General features: G+C 39.1%; 1 protein-coding gene across 11 annotated transcripts in view; it reads right to left on the bottom strand.

The window, feature by feature from the left end:
- Positions 1-20,341, bottom strand: part of PDLIM5 (PDZ and LIM domain 5) — a 125,493-nt gene that overhangs the window by 46,352 nt on the left and 58,800 nt on the right. For 5 of the 11 annotated variants that reach the window (XM_039550476.1, XM_039550479.1, XM_039550478.1 and 2 more), the window contains exons 4-8: positions 10,288-10,330; positions 8,622-9,007; positions 3,965-3,982; positions 3,511-3,683; positions 2,077-2,113 (exon numbers count right to left, since the gene is read on the bottom strand). In XM_039550476.1, the coding sequence (XP_039406410.1) occupies positions 2,077-2,113; positions 3,511-3,683; positions 3,965-3,982; positions 8,622-9,007; positions 10,288-10,330 (657 nt within the window). Of the gene's footprint in view, positions 1-426; positions 1,450-2,076; positions 2,114-3,510; positions 3,684-3,964; positions 3,983-5,992; positions 6,010-8,621; positions 9,008-10,287; positions 10,331-20,341 lie in introns of those variants that run through there. The other 6 variants (XM_039550477.1, XM_039550483.1, XM_039550484.1 and 3 more) reach the window with 5 other exon arrangements.

Below are 20,341 nucleotides of genomic sequence, written 5' to 3'. Positions count from 1 at the left end.
ACTCCAAACCAATTGCAATAGTTCTCATTGAGCAGTTGTGAGAGACTGGGCTTTTACATGTGCTTCACAATTGACCTTTGTTTGAGGTCTGAAACATTATCTGGTTAAACAAGTGCTGCAAAAGCCGAAAGCGAGTTTTACTTCGTAGAATTCTTACTCCCATAGCCTCCCGAAGGGGTCAATAATTTTATTGATTCCTGCAAATTTCATGTCAATTTCGACAACACAAACACATATCCCACTTTTAACATGATCAGGAACTCTAATACTTTGATAGTTTTAAACAATTCCAATTGTTTCTACTATGCAGCTGGGATTTAATTGTTTCCCTTCCTGTAGGCTGTGAAGGTGCAATGAAATGTCAGCCTCATGCATGAGAAGACTATTCAAGGAGTCTGAGAGACTCAAAAGAAAAACAGACAGAGCTAAGATAAAAGCAACTTTTATTAAAATACTCTTCAAGCTTCAAAATGCATAAATTAATGGATGTAGCTACTATAATACATTATATTACAGGAGAACCATAGGGCTGTGAAGCTTTCATAAACACAAGAAAGCCTATAAGCTTCACTCTGTAATAAATAAATACTACTGTCTTATCTTGTCCCTGCTAGATGATGTCTTGAAGCTCTTACACAACAACATTCTGCTCAATTATTCTTTTTTTAAGTTTTCTAAAACATGAATACATTACTAGTCTAAGCAGCAGAATCTCTATATTGAGCTTTCACTTCAATTCACAACATTGGACTATAATTTTTTTAAATTTTTCTTTTCTTTCCTTAAAAGCAGTCTGTCTTCCTGTACTTTGTAAAACATTTACAACCACTCTAAAATTGACCTGCTGAAAATCTAGTGAAATCCAAGATAATTTTCCTTGTAGGTATGATAATTTGAAATAAGTGCATACAATCCCCTCTTCATCTTCTTCCCCCAGCCCCAAAATCAAGGTAATACAATTTCTTATTCTTTTGTTCAAAATTTTCTGCTTTTTAACAGCCTACAGTAACTCAAACTCAGCAATGCAAATGACTTCAGGCAGAAGAAAGAACTGAAACAGCCATCTCCTCCCCCACATTGGGAGATTCAGCCACCCAAGTTGTTAAGTTTTAAATATGTATTTTTTGCCAACGAATGATTAACACAAAAACATTTTCATCCCATTTTTTACACATCAGTAGGAAAGTGTTAGAAAAGTATAGAAAAGGCTAGAATTTCTCTCGCAGAAAGGCTACTGAAATACGTTTTCTTTTTTCATTTTTTTCTTTTTCTTTTTTTTTTTTTTTTTTGCAAAGCAGATGGAAAAGAAGAAAGGAAGGAAGTGTTTGTATTTTGCTTTTGCAACTTGGGTAAAATCACTGGACATTAAGAACACGTGCTGAGACTTCATGGTGCCAGTCACGTAATTTTGTATATTTGGGGCTAAGGACGTGGATGGGAACCTTTTCCCTGTGGAAAGAAGTGATAGAAGAAAAATAAGAAAGAAAGAAAGTTTGTCTTAAGCAGTTTCACAAGTAAGCATGCAAACTCCATGCACTATTCCTATTGCATCGTCTTCCTCTCTGTCAAAAGGCTGGATCCAGTGTTAGTCAAAGTCAGTAGAGAAAGTCCCACTGACTTCAAGAACCATTAGATTTAGCCACTGGTTGGTGCTCATTTTGAACAATGCTTATCCCAAAGCAAGGAGACAGCTGACCCTCACTTGCAGCCCACAACAGCAATACTTCCCAGCTATGTCTTGCAATCAGATCCACACTCACAAATCAAAAATGCCTGGTTAGACTTGGAAAAGGAAAACACAAGCTGACCTCATACAGGCAACCAAATAAGTCCAAGTTTACAGAAAACCTCTGCACAAACTCCTGCACAAACACTACTATTGGACTGCACCAATGGCTTTTAAAAGGTTTGTCTATGGAGCAAAAGATCTTGATTTTTACATGCTGAAGTAAAAGGCACAAAAGGAAGGAACATTTTAAAAACACCCAGATGTCACACAAATGCACCAAACACTACAAGTTAAGAATTAAAACATGCAAAGTATTAAAGTAATAAAAATGTAAAACATCAACTCACTTAGTCTTCTTCCCAGCTTCATTTTCTGGTTCTTTCACTGAAGGAAAACAGAAAAATTTTATTTTCTAGAGCACTAAAGACACTGTACCACAACACTGAGATTCTCTCCTGTGCCAATGCATCCAGTACAGCAGAAAGTTACAACAAGGCTACTTAGGATTCTTTGAATCTAAATATGCCACAACAGACATGAGCTATGTCTACAAACTTCAAGAGCCCCTTTGCTAGTAGAACTGCTGAAAAGTAGCTCTGCTTGTCTCTGCTCTTCCCCTTGGCCCACTCTCCACACTGGCATTAGGAAAGGTGATTTGAGAAGGTGAAGATGAATGGAAGTCACAAGGCATTTCTTTTGGATGAAGATCCAGTGGGCTTTTGTCAGGTGATAATCCAAGTGTCTGTTTGCAGCCAGGCTATTTCCCACCAAGGTTCTAGAGGTCTGCACAAGGGATAATGTAAATTCCCAGTCCTGATTTTAAGACTGGCAAATCTAGTTGCAGTAATTTTCTTACAGCATTCGTCAACATGATAAATTCATCCTTACTGGGTAACAGGTTATTTGATGTTCAGGTCCCATACTCTGCCCTTACAATGACTGATGAAGGGAATTGAACACAGGACCACAAAACAATCAGGTCCAAATTCAGAATATTTATCCCACGTGGCCAATAACCTTTATTTTGGGAGATGTTGTCACTGGCTTCTAGAAATAGCTGATTTAATCAAATCTGTCCCAGAGAGGAGGTCCAATTTCCTCAATGCCGCCTTTACTGCAGCTGTATCTGTGAAAAGCTGAAGAATGAGAGCTCAAAGCCCCTGACGGCACTTCTGGTGGCCTTCACACAAAATCACAAATCTCAGCCAGTGAATCATGGCTGATAGCATAACACGAAATTGAAGTTTCAGCATAAGATTGTATGACTGGGAATGACCTTCACCGCATCACCTGTTCCACTCCACTAATATATGCAACCACACCATAGCATAAGCAGAGGATGGAAACAAAACCCGGGAATAAACTGAGGAACTATGGATTTATGTTTCTGATTGGTTACATCATTGCAGATCGCATACTTTTGTATGACTGACTAAGACTTTCAACATGCCAGAAAACACCTAATTTTTCTGAAGCATTAAATTTTATCAGGAATGTCACCATTTGGTGATACGGGGAGTGGGGAGGGGGGGAGAAACAACAAATACGTATCTTTCAATATCTTTGGGAGTAGAAATGGAAATTTTAGGATTTATCTAGAATGTTTTCATTCAGCTCAATCAGGAATGACGACCAGTAACATACATATCCCGAACTATTTAGTAATGGCAGGAGTTTTGTAGCAATATTTCCCTTTCACTATCTCCCCTGACCCCCAGCTTTAAAAACTCCAGTCTGTCCCGGGGCACTGACTATGAGTCCACTTGCACCGAGGTACTCACTGTGATCAGTGCCAGTGATCTGGGCGAGGATGCGGAAGGAGCGGGACTGGGTGGTGCCTGTCCGGGGGTGCCAGTCCTCGGTGTCCTCAATCAGCCGCTTCTTGCTGGCGTCTCTGTGGGTGGGGGTGTGGTAGAACTCCGTGTAGGTGTCCACGATGTGCTTCCGCGGGGGGCTGCGCCAGGGACACAGACAGCAGTGAGTGCAAGGGTCAGAGACCAGCTCTGGGCAGCTACAAAGGCACAACTGTGACTTTTCAGGGCATTTAAAGGCAGCTTCTGCGCTGGGATGCAGAAAGGAGCAGTTGAGGCCCAGCTAAAAACAGACGCAGCTGAACCAAACGCACCTTTGTAATTACTCTAACCCAACTGAAATATTTCTCTTTGTTTCACTGATGGAACATTTGAAACAGTAAAAGACAGTATTATCAAGACATCTACACGTTTAAACTTTTACCGTTTGGGTGGGTTTTTCCTTGGAGATGACAGAGTAAGACAGCAAGAGAAAGTTTTTCCAGCATAAACAGGAAAAGGAGAAAAAGAAAAGAAATAAAGTCAGAAAGCTGAAACAGAAATGTAGCTAATTATTCTACTGAATTATTATTCAGTAGAATTATTATTAGTTTTGCAAGAAAGGGCACTAAAATCCAATAGTGGTATTCTCTTCTACCACTAAAACCACTGCTCAGAACTCCCATACTTTAATTAAACTCATGGTGATTTCCTTACAGGGATGAGAGGGGAATTTGTTTTGGTGAAGCAGAGTAGTCTACCTATCTTAGATCAGGTGCCCCCTGACAATTCTCCCTTTAGCTCCCAAGGGGCACAGCACAGCTGTGTGAACATGCCAGGGCCACCCAGTACACACTAAGTCTCCTGCACTTGGCAAAGCCTGGATCAGAACCAGGCCATCTGAAAGCACAGATGGCCACGTTCTGGAGCATAATGAGGAGGTACCCCCTCTGAGAGACAAAAAAAATTGGGTGATTGTTCCACCTGGAAATTTTCCCTACAGTAACCCACAGGCTATTATCAATCCTTGCACTACTAGACTTGCAAGAATATAGGATTTAAAACCTTTGATTCCAGTAAGTGATGTAAAGAATGTGTAATTGCACTGGTCAATTTGGGGAAAGGGAACAGAAGATTCAAATTATATAAATTACTCCTAAATTCTACATTTGTTATTCCAAAGCATTAATCTGTTAATTTATCCTAATCTGTAAATTAATCCTCTAAGTGTACATTTATTTTTACATAATTTACAGAAGGAAAACTCTGAAAAACTAGCTCCTAGGACATAAAATTTCTAATCATTATTAAAAATCAAAACCCAACAAAACTTTAAAAGTGAAAGCAACTTTCATTTTTGGCACTACCTCCTCACTGTACTTTTATGGTTCAAAGTATTTCTGGGGAAGAAAGGTGGAAGTATGAGTGAGGAATGATGTTAACTGTTAACAAGTAAGAATTAGGCCCGTTCAATGAAATGCATTAGTAGAAACTTAAGCTTTACAAAAATACTTAATACTTGAAAGAATGTGAAAGGTACAGTACAAAATTATATCAAAAGATTGAATTTATTGACAGACAGTATTAGTGAAGTGCATGTATCACATATCAAAGTTACTAAGAGAGAAAAAGGTATAGAAACAAAGGCAGCAGTAATTCCAGGATGGAGAAGAGAGAAAAATGAAGTAAAGCATCTTAAACAGTTAATAGCAAAAATGAAATCTGAAAGTTAAAGCAGTAATTAAAGGTGTGGAAATACATGAAAATGTAATTTTTTACATGAAGTTTACTGCATTCTAGCAACTACCCCAGTGAAATAAGTAGTCTTTCACATTTATTGAAAGTGGTACGAAGAAAAAAATCCCGATGACTTCTCTTGTCCTACTGGTCTCCTTTCTAAGGCTTAAGACCCTACTAGTAATGACTCACTGAGGCAACAAGGTGGTGCCAGAGACAAAGGAAAATTCAATCAGACAGGCTCTGCTTTACTCAGCCTTGAGGCACGGCAAGAAAATACAAGCCAATAAAACCTCAATCATTTACCATCCTAATAAGCACAAATCACAGTATATGGACATTAGTTTTACTTTTCCTGTATGAATTCAGAATTCAGCCCCTCATTCCACAGTTCTCAAAGCAATTTTATTTTTATACTGTATTTCACCACTTACTAGTTGTATTACCAACACCAGTGAACCACAGTCGCACCAAGAATTTATCAGTACACACAAACACCACACGAATGATTTGTAGAATAAAAATAAGCTGCTAAATGTAGCTCAGTGAAAAGCAAAATCACATCATGTCCAATGCAGATAAAAATAATGTATTACACTAAGAAAAGCTGAAGCTGTTTTGCAAAATTTAAATATAGAACTCTGTAAGAGCTGTAATTTTGCAAAACAAGAATACATGCTGGTTATTCCAATAGGAAAAATAACCATAATTCAAGTCCAGTGCTGTTGATACTAACTTTGTCGCTGCTGCTATCTGCAAGGGAAAAAAAAAAGTATTTGATGTGTTAATGAATTCTTTGCTTCTTAAAATAGTACAGGAGTTTCCAGATCCAAGCTCTGGTAAAGCCATGTATCACGTAAGTCAAACTTATAATCATCAAGAGAACCTACAAGAGAAAATTTTAACCCAGCTGAACTTAAACTGAGTGAAGCCTATGGACATCTTACCTCTTTTAAGCAGCAGGCACATCTTCATGCAAGAGCTGGCAAGAAGGTCTTGATAAAAGTGCAATTGCACGCAGGCTAGTGAAGGCAAATTGCTTGCTTTCTAAGGCAGAACTAAACAAGGGAAATAAAACTTCCTTTCCCGTCCTGAAGTCAAATAGTTTATATCCTGAATGTTTTTTGAGGGAAGCCAAGAGGAAGGGAGGAAACTGTGAGTATAACAAGGTGCAGGTCTAAAGAACTGCATTTGCTAAGCAGTGCCATCTACGAACAAGGTACAAGTTGGTTTTTTCATATGTTTTGAGAAAACAAATCATACAAAACACAGAAGAAAAATGGAATTTATTTCAGACGCGTCAATTATTCCAAACTTCAATGATTCTGATATTTTATGGATGTCACTGATAAAATTTTAAACAGGGAGATATTTAAGCAGCACTGTAGACATTTAACTTTTCTATGTAAAATTAAGCAGCGTAGGAGCAGACCAAGATAACCACCTTAGCGGGTTTTGTCTGCTTGTTTTTGTTTCGTGCCTTTGGACTGCAAGACACTTAGGCAGCCCAAACACAATATGGGTAGTTTATTTTGCAGTAAGAAAGACTGCAAAATAAAGTGGGTTTTTACAGCTCTGAAATGTTTTCAAACTTTTCCAAACTAGATCTGCAAGTCTGACAGTGACACAGGGATTTCTTCACCCCTCAGCTGTGATTATTCATCCACTTTGATGGTATTATTCATCCTCTAAGTAAGGTAGGGCACATAGCAGTGCTCACCCAGTCATCCTATCTTGATTGTAAAGTGCTTACTCTATGCCTGCAGCACTTCCTTTCAGAAGACTTAATTTTGTTGCTATTGTTCCTCTTTTTCAGTACTAATTGCTGCTTTTGAATACTCCTTACACAGTTATTTGCTAAAACAGTATTCCTGGAAAGATAAGAAAAGGTTGGCCAAAGTGTATTCAACAACTGCACCAGCAGCGAGCAAGTCCTTGGGATCTCTCAATTTCAGCCCATTTTATGCAGACTGGATTCCTGCCATCATCTGTTTAAGAAAGGGCTGGAAGTTACCGTGACTACAGTGCAATATAAAATGCATACAGGCTGCATTATGAGTCCACATATGGAAAATGTTCATACTACAATATGAAGGGAATAGGTACCTAAAGAAGTATTTTTTTCACCCCTTAAGAAAGTGAACTGACACTGCAATTTATTCAGTATTTTAGATGGCATGGACATTTACCTCTTTGTAGGGCTCTTTATATGCTTTACATATTGAGAGAATATCAGAGGAGAGAGGCACAAAGCCTGTTCTTCCAGCGCCTTTCTTTTGTGGGATGGGAAATAGTAACCACAGCTTTTAGGTTTTAAGCCCAGGCTAGGTTCTTAAAACTGAAGAGAAACCTACAGGTCCCCTCCTGCCCTTTTTATTACTTAATTCAAGTGCTGGACACCATTGCTGGTCACAGAGGCCAACTGGCATGGGACTGCTCATGCCCAGCCTCCTCCTCTCCCTGCAGCACAGCAGGCACTGGGAACCTAGGGTGCTACAGCTCCCAAGCCCTGCCCAGGAATTTCTGGGAGAGCCCAAGGCATCCCCAGCCAAAATCTTGCGCAGGTCTGAGTTCCCAGGACTGCTGCTGGGCTTAATTTAGTTTACTAATCTATTGTTTACTAGTCTAGATGGTACACCATGATAAAGGCTTTTATGTCTCTTACATAAACGTTAAATGTTCAGTCTCTGATGCCTACTTTAACACAAACAATTATTTGAATAAGGAAATTACTCACATTTTAAATCTGCATTGCTTGTTTAGGGTAAAATGTAAAGTTGATGTATTTACACTACAGCATTGCAAAAAATGAGCTCATCCTCAACAGCTTCCTTGCACACATCTTAAAGGTTCTCCTGTGTTGTGCAGAGAATTAATGACACATCTGTCCCTTGGCCTCCCTTCTGGGACCTTTTGCCATTGGTTCTGCCAGGGTCATGGTTGGTCTTCCAGAACGTCTCATTCCTGGCCATCACAGCAGCCCACTGACCCTTCTTGACAGACTGCTCTGCATTTTTGAGTGCCTGCTGCTTTCAGTCACCTTAGTGGGTGTCAAAATACACAGTGCGACATTGAAATTAATACCAGGCTTGTTGTAAGGTCTAGAACATGTGGTGATAGAACACATCATGTAAAGCATTCCATGGTCCTTGCTCAATTTAGCTGTGACACTGTATAAACTGACGTGCCACACATGAGAAAAATCATCACCAGAAGTCTATCTGGGCCCTCTGAAGCAACACTTTTAAAATAATTCCTGAGAGATCGGCTACTGAGGATTAAGCTGTGTTTCCTTAGCCCTCAAACAAGCCCGGCTTTTTTCCTGTGAGGAAACACCCTCACAGCAAAAAAAAAATCCCACCTACCCATTTTGCTGTTTACTCTCCCCCTGGTTCTCTCTGCCTCCTCGTCGCGGCCCCTCGGCTGCGTCCTGGGCGCCGTCGGCGCTCGGGGCGGCACCGTGCTGCCGTGGGACAGGAACTGCAGGTTTAGGAGCGCCCGGCACAGGCGGCCACGGCTCAGCGTTAGGCTTGGTGTTAACATGCACTCCGGGCACGGCACACGGGGATGCGGCCGACGCCTGCGCCGGCGTGAAGGCGGAGGACGGAGATGGGATGGAGGTGACCTTGGAGGAGGTTACAGCTCCAAACGGCCTCGGTGTCTTATTGAAAGCCACGCTGGCTGTGGCAGTGACTTTGGGTGCAACAGCAGAGGCAATGGGCACAGGCTTAACTACTTCGGTAGGTTCTCCCTATGTGGGATGAAAAACAAAACAGAGACACACAAAACCACGGCAAACGCATGCACATTCCTCAGCAGGGATTTTAGCTGCTCTCGGGGGAGATGACCCACCTAGCATGAAGCACAGAAGCAAGCTTTACCAAGACTGCAGCCATGAAATGTATGGAAAACAACCCGAGCCGTGCATTTGGGGAGGAGGAATGATCCAAACATGCACAATCCATATGAAATTCCACAATGCTAACTCCTCTCAGCATATCCAAAACACACACTCCACAAATCAAATTCACAAGAAACTGAAAAACCGCTCTTTTGCAAAACCCAACGGGTAACTCATGTGGAAAAAAATAGAGTTTTTTAGAAAAATCCACATTACACATCTCAAACCCAATTCGAGATATGCACTTTCCCCATCCACAAATGGAATGTGCAAGTGTTCACATACTATACACACTGATCTGTTGGTAAGACCTTTAAAAGCAGAATGAGAGCACACTGATGCTCCCCAATGTTTCCACGGACCCTTGTCAGATCAGATCAATACACTCAAGAAATCTGATTTTGTTTGGTTGGGCTTTTTGTGCTGGGAATTACACCACAAAATGTTTTAACATTGTGGTTCCCAACATGTGGCCTTTAAAGGTCATGGTCAGCAGAACAGTAATATACTACCCATTATTTATGTCCACTGGAGAGGATTTTCAAGTTCAGGCTATTTATAAGTACTTTCAAGCTTGCAAACAGCATTTTTATCAAAATGGGGATTTTAAAACTGCTGCATAGAATAAAATATTAGAAGAACAAATAATTCTCCAGGGATTTAAGGAAAGTGAGGGGAGTTGTTCTCTGAAATTGTAGTATTTGTATAAGCTTCTCTCACATGCCAGGAAAGATTTCAGTGTCCATTAAAATAAACAAATCCCCACAAAAAATTTTTAAAAATTACTGCTGAAAAAATTCTACCTGCTTCTGTTTCTCTCTTAGGTACAGAGGGAAAACACCAGCAACATCTTTAAAAAAAAAAAAAAAGTTCCAAGAGTTGGAGAATAACATTTATTCACCTTTTTCTTTTCTTTTTGATAATCATTTCCAGGTCTCTCCATTCTTTTTGTAGGAGGGGGGAAAAAGTAATCAAAGATCCAAATGCTGCAATACTCTTAATGTAACATATGGGAAACAAGCATGTTATACTGAAATTTTGAATGACAGTGCTTATCAACAACAGGGTTTGACAGATGGGTATCAGTTAGTGCCACATGCTACATTTCTTGGTTCTGATGAAGAACATACCTTTGGCACATGAATAAGATCTGGTTTTTGTATAGAAGACACTCTGGAAAAGAAAAACATAAACATAATTGTAAAAACCAAATTCTTTAAAGTTTAAGCATTTCCCACTTCTAATCACCACATCTACCCACAGATAGATAAAATATTTAATTTTGTTTCCTCTAAAGGAAACAAGAAGTATTCAAGTTAAATTTACAACACTATTGTTAATACAAGGAAAAGGCAAAACCAAACGGAATTAATTTGTCCAGATACAGTGTTAGGAATTCCAGCATCTAGCATCAAGTACTATTAGATTTATAAATTCATAATTCTATATCATCAGTTCAGAGACTTCAGCTCCAATCTGCTTTCTGTTTTCCATTCTTTCACAAGAAACTGTCACATAACTCCAAAGCTCTGGTCAGATAAATGGCATTTTAAACAGTGCATAGCCGATATACAGGCTTAAAACGGAACACTTCCTTTTAGAACAACACAAATCCTCCCGAAGAACTTGGCAAATTAAATAATACAGGAACTTTTTACACAGTCTTTGGTTTTCAAAAATAAGGTTAATGTCACCTGAATTCTACAGTAGATGGCAAAAAAATTTTCTCCCAAACAATGGACACATTGAAACTACCATGGAATGGTGGGAAAGGAAGGAAGCATGGCAATGAAAAGGATTAAGTAGATAAAGAATTGACAGATTTTGTAATACCTAAATTGAAACGGCAATGTAGGTAAAAGGCATTTCAGTCAACTGGGTTTTTTTTCAGATTTGCATAGACTTATATGCAAAAATACACATACATACACTAAAATAAAAATGTATTAAAAACCCAGCAAAAAAATCTGATACAGTAACATTTTGTTTTCAAACATTGCTGCTGATACACTTGAGTGTTTTCATGCTATTCTGGCAGAAAATTGGCCTTTTGACACTTTTAAAACATTTGTGGCCATATTTAGTTGCTGCTCAGATAAGCAGTCACCTTTAATGATCCAAGAACCAGCAATAACACCCTGCCTGAAATCAAAAAACCCTGATTTCCAATGCATCTTCTGAACAAGGTTTTGAAAAGCTGCAGTTGGACTCATTTCCAAAAGACAATTTGCTAGGGAGGCAAAAAGGTTCCTTAATTGGAAATCAGCTAACAGAGGCTACAGTTTTAAAAACACTTCTACTGTATGAACCAGCTTTTCAGTTTTTACCAGGAAAACATGGAGAGCTACAATTGAATTACATACACTCGTTCCCTTTAACAACCCTTTTTTTTATTTTCCATTTTCTCCTCTTTTTTTTTCTGCCCCTTCTTTTAACTATTTTGTTCACAATGCTTATTCCTTCCCTCAGAGTCATTTGGCCCTCACGGCTCATCGGATTCCAGCAACAGGAATCCTGATGCAGGTTCAGTATGTAGCTTACAAAAAAGGGAAATATATATAACACAGATGCCATGCTGGCAGGAAAAAGGAGAAAAAAAAAGGAAAAAATAAAGGAAAAAATGTATAGCATGAGAAGATGATGTTCTGCCCTTCGCCTTCCCCACTCATGCATTGCTGCTGACACACATTATATCCACATCAACAGCAATTCTCAACAGGGAGAGGGTTTTGTCTGCTCTGGGGAACAGGTCCCTTCTCCCCTTTCTCACAGAGTGTGCAGCCTATGAAAGCCTGACCTCTGGCCCTCCACAGCGCTGGGGTGCATCATTAATCACTCCTAATTGCAGAGTTGTCAATTTGCAGCAACAAAAGCAACAAGAAAGGAGAAAAAAAATGCCGATACATATGGAAACTTTTCTTTCTTTTTAAAGACCATCTCTATCTTAGGTATACTTTTTAATTTTTAATACAGTAACTTGGAATGTTTTATGTATTTATTAAGCTGGTCCTACAGGAAGAATTAGGAAGACATTAATTATTCCAGCCAACTACCATATTTCATGCTTGAGAAAAAAGCTTTGCTAATTCTGGACTTAGAAGCTCAAGTCTCATAAAAGGAACATACCTACTTTTCTTTTTTCACAAAATAATCAAATTTGAGTTTGCAATGGATAGATTGCTTCTATACTTATCAACACAGCACTGAGCAAAAATGATTTCAAGCCACTATTACCAGATGACCAGAAGACATACTTTTCAAAATTCACTTCAAAAATACACAAAAAGGAAAAATAAGGGTGGAAAAAAAAAAGCTTGATAACCAAAATGTTCACGATGTTCCTTTTAAACAGACAGATAGACAACATAACATTTTCCCCACAAACATACTTGAGACAAGGACATAAATTTGTGTGCCCCAGACATACTTAAAACAGTTTAACTTGGCCTTGTTGACTTCAGACCGTAATCAGACTAAAATCTGTGATTTATGCCATATTAAAAGGAAAATGCTCATCCAGCAAACTGAGCCACCAAGATCATAATGTGGAAAATGCATGGTGGTTAGACAAGACCGTACAAAAGGAAATGCATACTTCAAGCTCAGAAGCAAAACACATCCAACACACATATTTAAGAAAATTCTTCCTTCAGGGCTATTTCCCTCAATATTTTCATAGATACCACTGAACTGCACAGCCAAGAAGTAATTAAACTGCAGAATCATGTAGATTTCTTAGCTGTTAGCACTTCACTTGCCACCTGGCAATTAAACATATTAGGATTTCATGCAGGTTTGGTCCCATTGAATGTATGAATAACTGATGATAAAGGTTTTCAGAATGAGATGACACACTTGCCCTGTTACTACTGACTAGAAAAAGCAGGATGGTTTGAAGCATGGTATTTTCTGAATGATTTAAAACTAGCAGTTCAGCATATTAGTTTATGCAATACTTTCAATAACATACAAACAAAGCAAAGACATAAGAGCTCAGTATTTAGTCTTATTATAAACAACTCACACAAAAGACCTTGGCAAATGGTTACTGTATCAAACTTCATAAGAATTATTATAAACAACAAAACCAGAAGCTGCAGTCATTGCTGACTGACAAACTATTACTGAAAATAAAAGTGCACAAAATTTTTGCACAGCTTCTACATCAAAGTCATTTATTCTTTCCCGGAGGGAGGAAAAACAAAAGCACCTATATTTAGCCTGTGTAAACAGCTCATTTTGACCAAACATGATCAAATTTGCTGTCTAAACATACCACAAGCCGATCCCCTCCAATGAATACTTTCATGACATTTAATGCAATTCAAAACATTCCAACTTCCAGAGCAGCCTTATTAGGAAAATGAATTAGTCCACTCTTCACTGTAAGCAGCAGGCCCAGCAAAAACTATTCATTCTTTAAATTCTCCTATTATTCATTCACTTTCCAAGCATTTCACCCACTTTAAAAAAAAAAAAAAAAAGACACAAGCAATTTGACAAAACCTTTCAATAGTTACCAGTAAATGGAAAAACACATTATTAAAGCTAAAACTACAGTTCTTCAAGCTTCTGCAGTGAGTACAATTTGATATACCATCTCCAAAGGCTGACCACTAATGACAACACTGTTATCTCAATAATCAACATCATGGAAGCAAACCCTCAGCCACAACACCCCTGAATCTTCACTGAACCTAGAACCCAAAGGACATGCCAGAGCTGTCTCTTCTGAACTCTGTTTAAAGCCCCAGCATCCCCCATCCATTTAAAGCCCCTTAGTCAAGGGACTGTAATGGATCCATAACTTACAAAGCAGATGAAAAACTCAATGGGAAATTCACAAGATGGTAACTGTTTATATGAGCCCTTCTATAACCAAGGGGAACACACAGTACTGGTATTGACATAGCTGCTGTGTTTGCGGTTTTCCTATTTCTGTAACCCGAAGGATTGCTCAAACACTTGTGTGAAATACAACAAGAAGGTACAACACCTTCAGTGAGTTATAGAAACATCTAGGTTGAAAAAGATCTTTAAGATCGAGCCCAACCATAAACCTAACACTGCCATGTCCACCAAATGAAGTCAATGCTGGAAAACTTCCTCTGAACTTCATTTGTTTTTCTGAACTGAACCTTTCTAATAGAAGGATGGAAAAGAGGAAGGATTCCCTTCCTGTCTCACATCCTGCCCTTCCAATTTTCAAAACTAACTCCTTTTTCCTAGCTGGTGAATCATCAGCAGACAGGTTTTGGCAGCAGATGCTACATCCCTGAAAAGCCACTGGTCAGATCTTCCTTCCAAAAACCTGAACTTTTAGTGGTTTTGCCATTTTAGTCCGCAGTTCTGTTGTTTAGCTTCATTTTACTTCTAGAGAGCAGTCAATTGACAGGGGAGAAAGCTAAATAAATTTGCTTTCTGTAAATTAGCCAACTCATGAAACAAAGATGACAAGCAGAAAGCATTTAACATATATAATAAGCCATGACTTATCACTAGGGGTTATCTGAATAGAAACAAATGTAGACATAATTTAAAGCACAGAAGAAAGAACAATCCAAATATATTTCTTTTTTTTCCTTAAACACAAGCCCCTTCTCCATCACAGACACAATTCATTTCTTACCAATTTTGCTCTGGCTTGCAACAATAGAAAAACAGGAAGATTGTTAGGCTTGCTTCTTGTTGCAACTTATTCACCATCAGAAATGGTTTCCTTACATACATTAAAACAAAAACATACAACTGTGTTTCCCATAGTTTTGTAGAAGCACACACTACCCCAGGAAATGCCAGTCAGTAAATCAGCACTTCAGCAACCTTGCCAGAGCAAGCATCTATGGCCTCGAGATTGCAAACCTGTCCACAGCCCAACACATGAAAAAGCAGAGGTAGCAAAATCATCATTAAGTACAACTCAATGAAAATCGGAATCTGTTGCAGTCATTGCAAAAAAAAAGAGATTGTTTTGTTGTTTTTTTTTTTGCCTTAAGAAACAGCAATGTTTTCAAATCTGCACTCTGGTCATCGTGGTTACAAAGAGATGGCTGTCAACATTTTATTTCATCAGTCATTCTCTTCCTTCTAGTTTATTATGTTAGCTTACATTTAGTTGAACATAACAAATTATGACAAATAGCGTTAATTACAACCAAACAACGGAAATGTCAGTGCTGCACCCAGAGGGCAGCTGGGCACATGAACAGAGCTACTTTGTGAGTCACTCTCAACAGATGCTACGCTTTCAGTAAGTTCAAAGGGGGAAAGCTAATAGAACGTGTGTGTCAGCCTTTTGCCTTTGATATACACTATATAATACCTTCACATCCTCATAGTGTGCCTCCCCCAGCACACCAGAGTACAATGAAGCTCTAGGTCAGGTAAAAGAAAGAAAAATTATGTTCTTGTTTAATGGCTGCTTGACAGTTGGCCAAATCAAATTTAGGTCTCCCCTCTTACATTTAAATAAGGTTTGTGATTTCATCATTATGTGTTAAAATAAACAGTGCTGATACTTCAGGAAAGAAAAAAGCTGCCCTCTGCTTTGGTATTCCTACCCACAAAGGTTCAGTTGTTTTTAAGACCTCCCAAAGACAACTAGTGCTCATAGTCTCATTCCTGTGGTCTGTGGCAACCCTACCAATACATTTGTAAAGAGAATTTAAGTGCAGGCAGATAATATTTTATTCTATTACAGCAAAACCAAAAACCAAACAAAAAGCTAAGGAAAAAATACCACAGAATTTATCTCACTTACCTTCTGTCTGCCAGAGGCTTTCAAAAACATGCTTTTTGTTTCCATGAAGGCTGAAGGTTTAGAAGCCTGGAGTTCCTATGTTATGGTTAGCCCTGGACTAGGAGGGCACATCTGTACACACCTGCCCATGACTCCCCTGATTAGAGCCCAAACAGGTAAAGCATCCCCAGTACCAAGTATGGCCAATGCCTTACAATCCTCTACAGCAGATTGCTGCCAGTTGTCCTAGAAAAGTTATAAAGCAGCCTAGATACAAGTGGTAGCTCAGCATGTCTAAATAATCAAGATAATTTTTATCAGTTATGCCTTGCTATAAACCCTTTTTTTCTTTTCTCTAAGCCTTCCTAAAGCTGTCTTGCTAAGTAACAGTATCCACAAAATAGCTAAGTGCAAGTGCCAAGACAAAACAGTTGTATTTGGTCTTCTAGTAAAGCATAATTTATACATTTGATTTTCTTTCTGAGTGCTTATTAGACAGTAATTTTAACATAGCAAGCTACCTTTAAAAACAGACATCTTAATGAAAAGCATAGGTCTAAATAACTCACAGACCTAGTCCTCCAAAACCCTTCAAAAAAAAAGGGCTCAGCTTCATGTTGACTTCAGTCTGTCATCAAATCTAAGTAATAACTTAAAAAATTCAAAACTAAGCACTGAATTATTTTTTTCTGGTGCTTTCCACAATATGGTGACTAATGTTTAAATTACCTCCTTTGTTTAAAACACAGCCCAAATAAACTTGAAAGTGTAGTCATATCTATTTTAACTGGAAGTTCACCACAAACAGCTCCCCAGTCCCCAACATGTCCTTATTTGGCATTTTTATTTTTTTCCCTTAAGCATGTGTGTGGGAATAAGCATTTTTTCTCAAATGAAGAATCTGGCAATTTAGAGAACCATTAGATTACATCTTACTTTTTCTGGGAGTTAAGTGCACCTCTCCTCTACAAAGCAGCTCACCCATTCATTACTTCCAGAAAGTCTGAGAAGCACAGTAGAAGTGTAGTTAACCAAATGGGATGAAAACTGTTTCTGAGGGATCAGGCACTAACAGCAAAGAAGAGCCCTGTCCTTCACCAGCATGGGAAATGGTGTCACCCACCCAGACTCCAAAAGTACTGTCCAGGAGTCTGGCAAAATCCCAGCTGCTTCCTAACACCTCCTGCTTCTTACTGACTTCAGATGATACAAGGAACAAAATGAACAAACTAATAATTCAGCTTCTGAATTTCCATCTATGGTGTTTCAAGCTGTGCATCATCCCAACCACAATATGCGGACACATGGATAGCCCACCACAACTCCATGGCTGTCAGGAAAATCTCTGAGCATGGGACTGCTCCAGAAAAGCCAGGCACATGGCAGAACTCACCAATAAAGAAACACCTATTTAGAAGGATAAACTTGTGTTGGTTTTAACAGGATATGCTATGGGTTCAGTTACTTCCAGTTAAGGTCAGGAATATCTTCAAGCTTTTGTCTGACTTCTCAGCAGGACCCACCAGCAAACCAGCCAATTTCCTTTCTCACTCAGCCTCTCAGACACCTCTCTCCTCCCTCCCATGTCACTGCAGCAGCAAGGGATGAATACTCATCCTCGGGGTGCACGAGCACAGGACCTGACTGGCAAACTGCCACAAAGGCTGCCGTGGGCCTTTTCCTCACAGGGACACTGCAGCCAGCACATACCTGAACAAGTCTTCATTGCAGCAGATGTGTTCGGGGGGCTCCCACAGGCTGTCCCCAAAGAGAAAACCACCACAGGTGGCACTGGCTGTGGGCAGCGGAGCTGAAGAACTATAAACCACATGCCAGAATTATTACTGTGTCAATGTAACAAGTACGCACTTGCCCAAAGCCGTTAACTTTTCCACCACAGACCCTTGCTTTTCTTGCACTTTATCACTTCCATGTATTGTTTATGTGGTTATATATTTAAGGTCACTGGCTTAGCAGCATGTATTACAGGTCTAACACACCGAGACAAGCTATTTATGTCACAACTATAGTTTTAGATATGTAACAACTTCAGTTTGGAGGTTTCCTTACACTTTTCTTTCCTTTCAACTGTTTGCATTAAGACCTCAAGTTCACCTGGCCAACAGGTCTCACCACACCTCCAAGGGAAAGAGAAGTCAAAGATCAACTGTCACAGCATGAGCTGCAGCTGGAAATGATTTTGTTTTCTGCAAAAGCTAAGCAAGAAAGATTGGAAAGCAACAGAGACCTTTAACAGTTAATTCCTGTAGTCAATAAATTGGCCAAGGAACCAATTATTAAGTAAAGGTGCATGAAGCAAGGTCCTGTAATTCTTCTGCTGTTTGCAACAACCCTGCAAGAAGAGAAAAATTAATAATCCCATGTGATCCAGCTAACTATGAAGCTTTCCTTTCCCACCGTCTAGTTTTTGAAGAAAGTACTTTTCATCCTTCTCAGCTCAAAATGCTCAGGGGTAACAGTCACAGCACACTTACAGCATATGAAGCAATTAAGTTGCTTTTGTGGGCAACTAATCACTGATGGAAAACATCTCATGGTCACAAAGCCTGTTGAGATCTGTCATAATACTGCAAACATTACTTTCGTCTTGCCTTATAGCCGAAGTAAGTGAGTAATATTTGACAGGCACAGTATGCGTTTTTATTACCTCATAGGGTTTTGTGCCACAGACATGACTTTCTACTGACATGACAATACCCTGGAATTTTTCAAAGGCAGTAATTATTCAAAAAACTGGGTAGAAAAAAAGCCCTTAAAACAGTGTAGCTGTGAAATTCAGCTCTTACTTGGACACTCAACTCTGCAGCTACTGCTTACTTTTATGTAAGGTGGTGTAACAGATACACATTTAGTTAACTCACAGTGGGGGCACTCAATTTGTATTTAGCAGTTTTTCAGACCTCTAGAAAATACTTTGTATCTGAAAACATGCCTGCTTTTCCCAGCATTACCAAACACCCCATCTTTCTTATGCTGTTACACTTCCATGACGCCATTGCTATCTTTCAGGTAGACATTTATTTTCCAAACAGCCAATCATGAATTTATTCTCATTTCACTGTTTACTAGAGGAAGGCGGCAAGAGTTGATGAGTCAGGACACTAAAATTTTGATTCTCAACAGCTGAGAACTTGCATGGCAGAGGACAGGTTTTATTTAACCAGTGTCTCATTTTTTCCTGTGGGCTGAAGCTTGGGAACAGTTTATCTAACAACACTTGTCAGTTCGCTTCCTTGTCTTAGGATTTTTTCCTATTCTTAACATCCCACATACACAGGGGTGCAAAATTAACTATCTGAGCTCAAGAAAATAACCAGTTACCTGCATAGGTACTAAATACACTGTGTAGCCAGTTCAATCTAACTTGAACTATTTTCAGCATATGAAAGGCATAGCCCATATTTAAACCATGTAAGCTTCTTTTAATCCATTTAGAGACAACTGTCCGTTGACAGATCACCACATATCCTTTTATAATTAAAGAATGCCTGCAAGTTAGCATCATAAACCATGCATGTTGGAGAGATGTGCTTTTCAAAGGAAAGCAACAGGTGTGGGGCACAGTCTGCATTTGGAAAACAAAAGTGTAAATAGAGACAAGTAACATCATTCATGGCACCCAAATAATGAGATGAGTGTTTATGAAGGAAAAAATGATACAGATTACACAGTTGACTGAGATAAAATGAACTTGGGCATCTTTAGGGCAGGTGAGCTATCCATACTTTATCAGATTTTGACCCACAGAGAACCCATACTGGAGAGAACAGTGAAAATCATTCTTTTCCCATTCTTAATCTTGTTCCTGTTGTCCTAGTGTTAAGTCAATTTTCAGAAGATGATTTTAAATAAATGCCATTAAGCATTTCCCACAGTCCAGATAACACCAAATACAACACCCTCCCACCATGTTCTGAAAAAGGGGACAAAAGTGTCTTTCTCATATATATTCACATGCTACTCAAATTTACAGGTAAGGAGAGTAATATTTTAATAAATGTTTAAACTTTCCAAAATGCAGGCTTTTCCATTTATCTGGACTTGGCCAGGAGCACAGGAAGCACCACTGCTGACGCAGGACTGCCAAGCAACTGCCAAATCCCAAGGCTACTTCAGGGTCTGGCAAGTAAACCAACAGGACTTCAAAAACTTTTTGATCAGAAGACTTTTGGACCTGGGTCAAATTTCTTCAAGCTCACCGTCTTTCTGGCAGTCTCACTAAAGTATTGAATTCGATGGACATTTGATTTAACCCTAGCATTGGATGCTCAAGCAGCAGCAAGAAAGCTTTTCCTAACATTTGCAGAGAGTCATTGTTTTATTGAGTTTCTGAGATCTTTTTAAAAACACTTATCTTCACATTACTAGTACAGAGAAGGAAAAAACCCTAAAAGATCAGTGTCGCAAAGCACTACAAACAATAA

This window comes from Corvus cornix, chromosome 4 (assembly GCF_000738735.6).
Source record: "Corvus cornix cornix isolate S_Up_H32 chromosome 4, ASM73873v5, whole genome shotgun sequence".
Classification (NCBI taxonomy): Eukaryota; Metazoa; Chordata; class Aves; order Passeriformes; family Corvidae; genus Corvus; species Corvus cornix.
The sequence above is the reverse complement of the archived record's forward strand: the minus strand, read 5'-3'. Positions and strand labels throughout refer to the sequence as shown.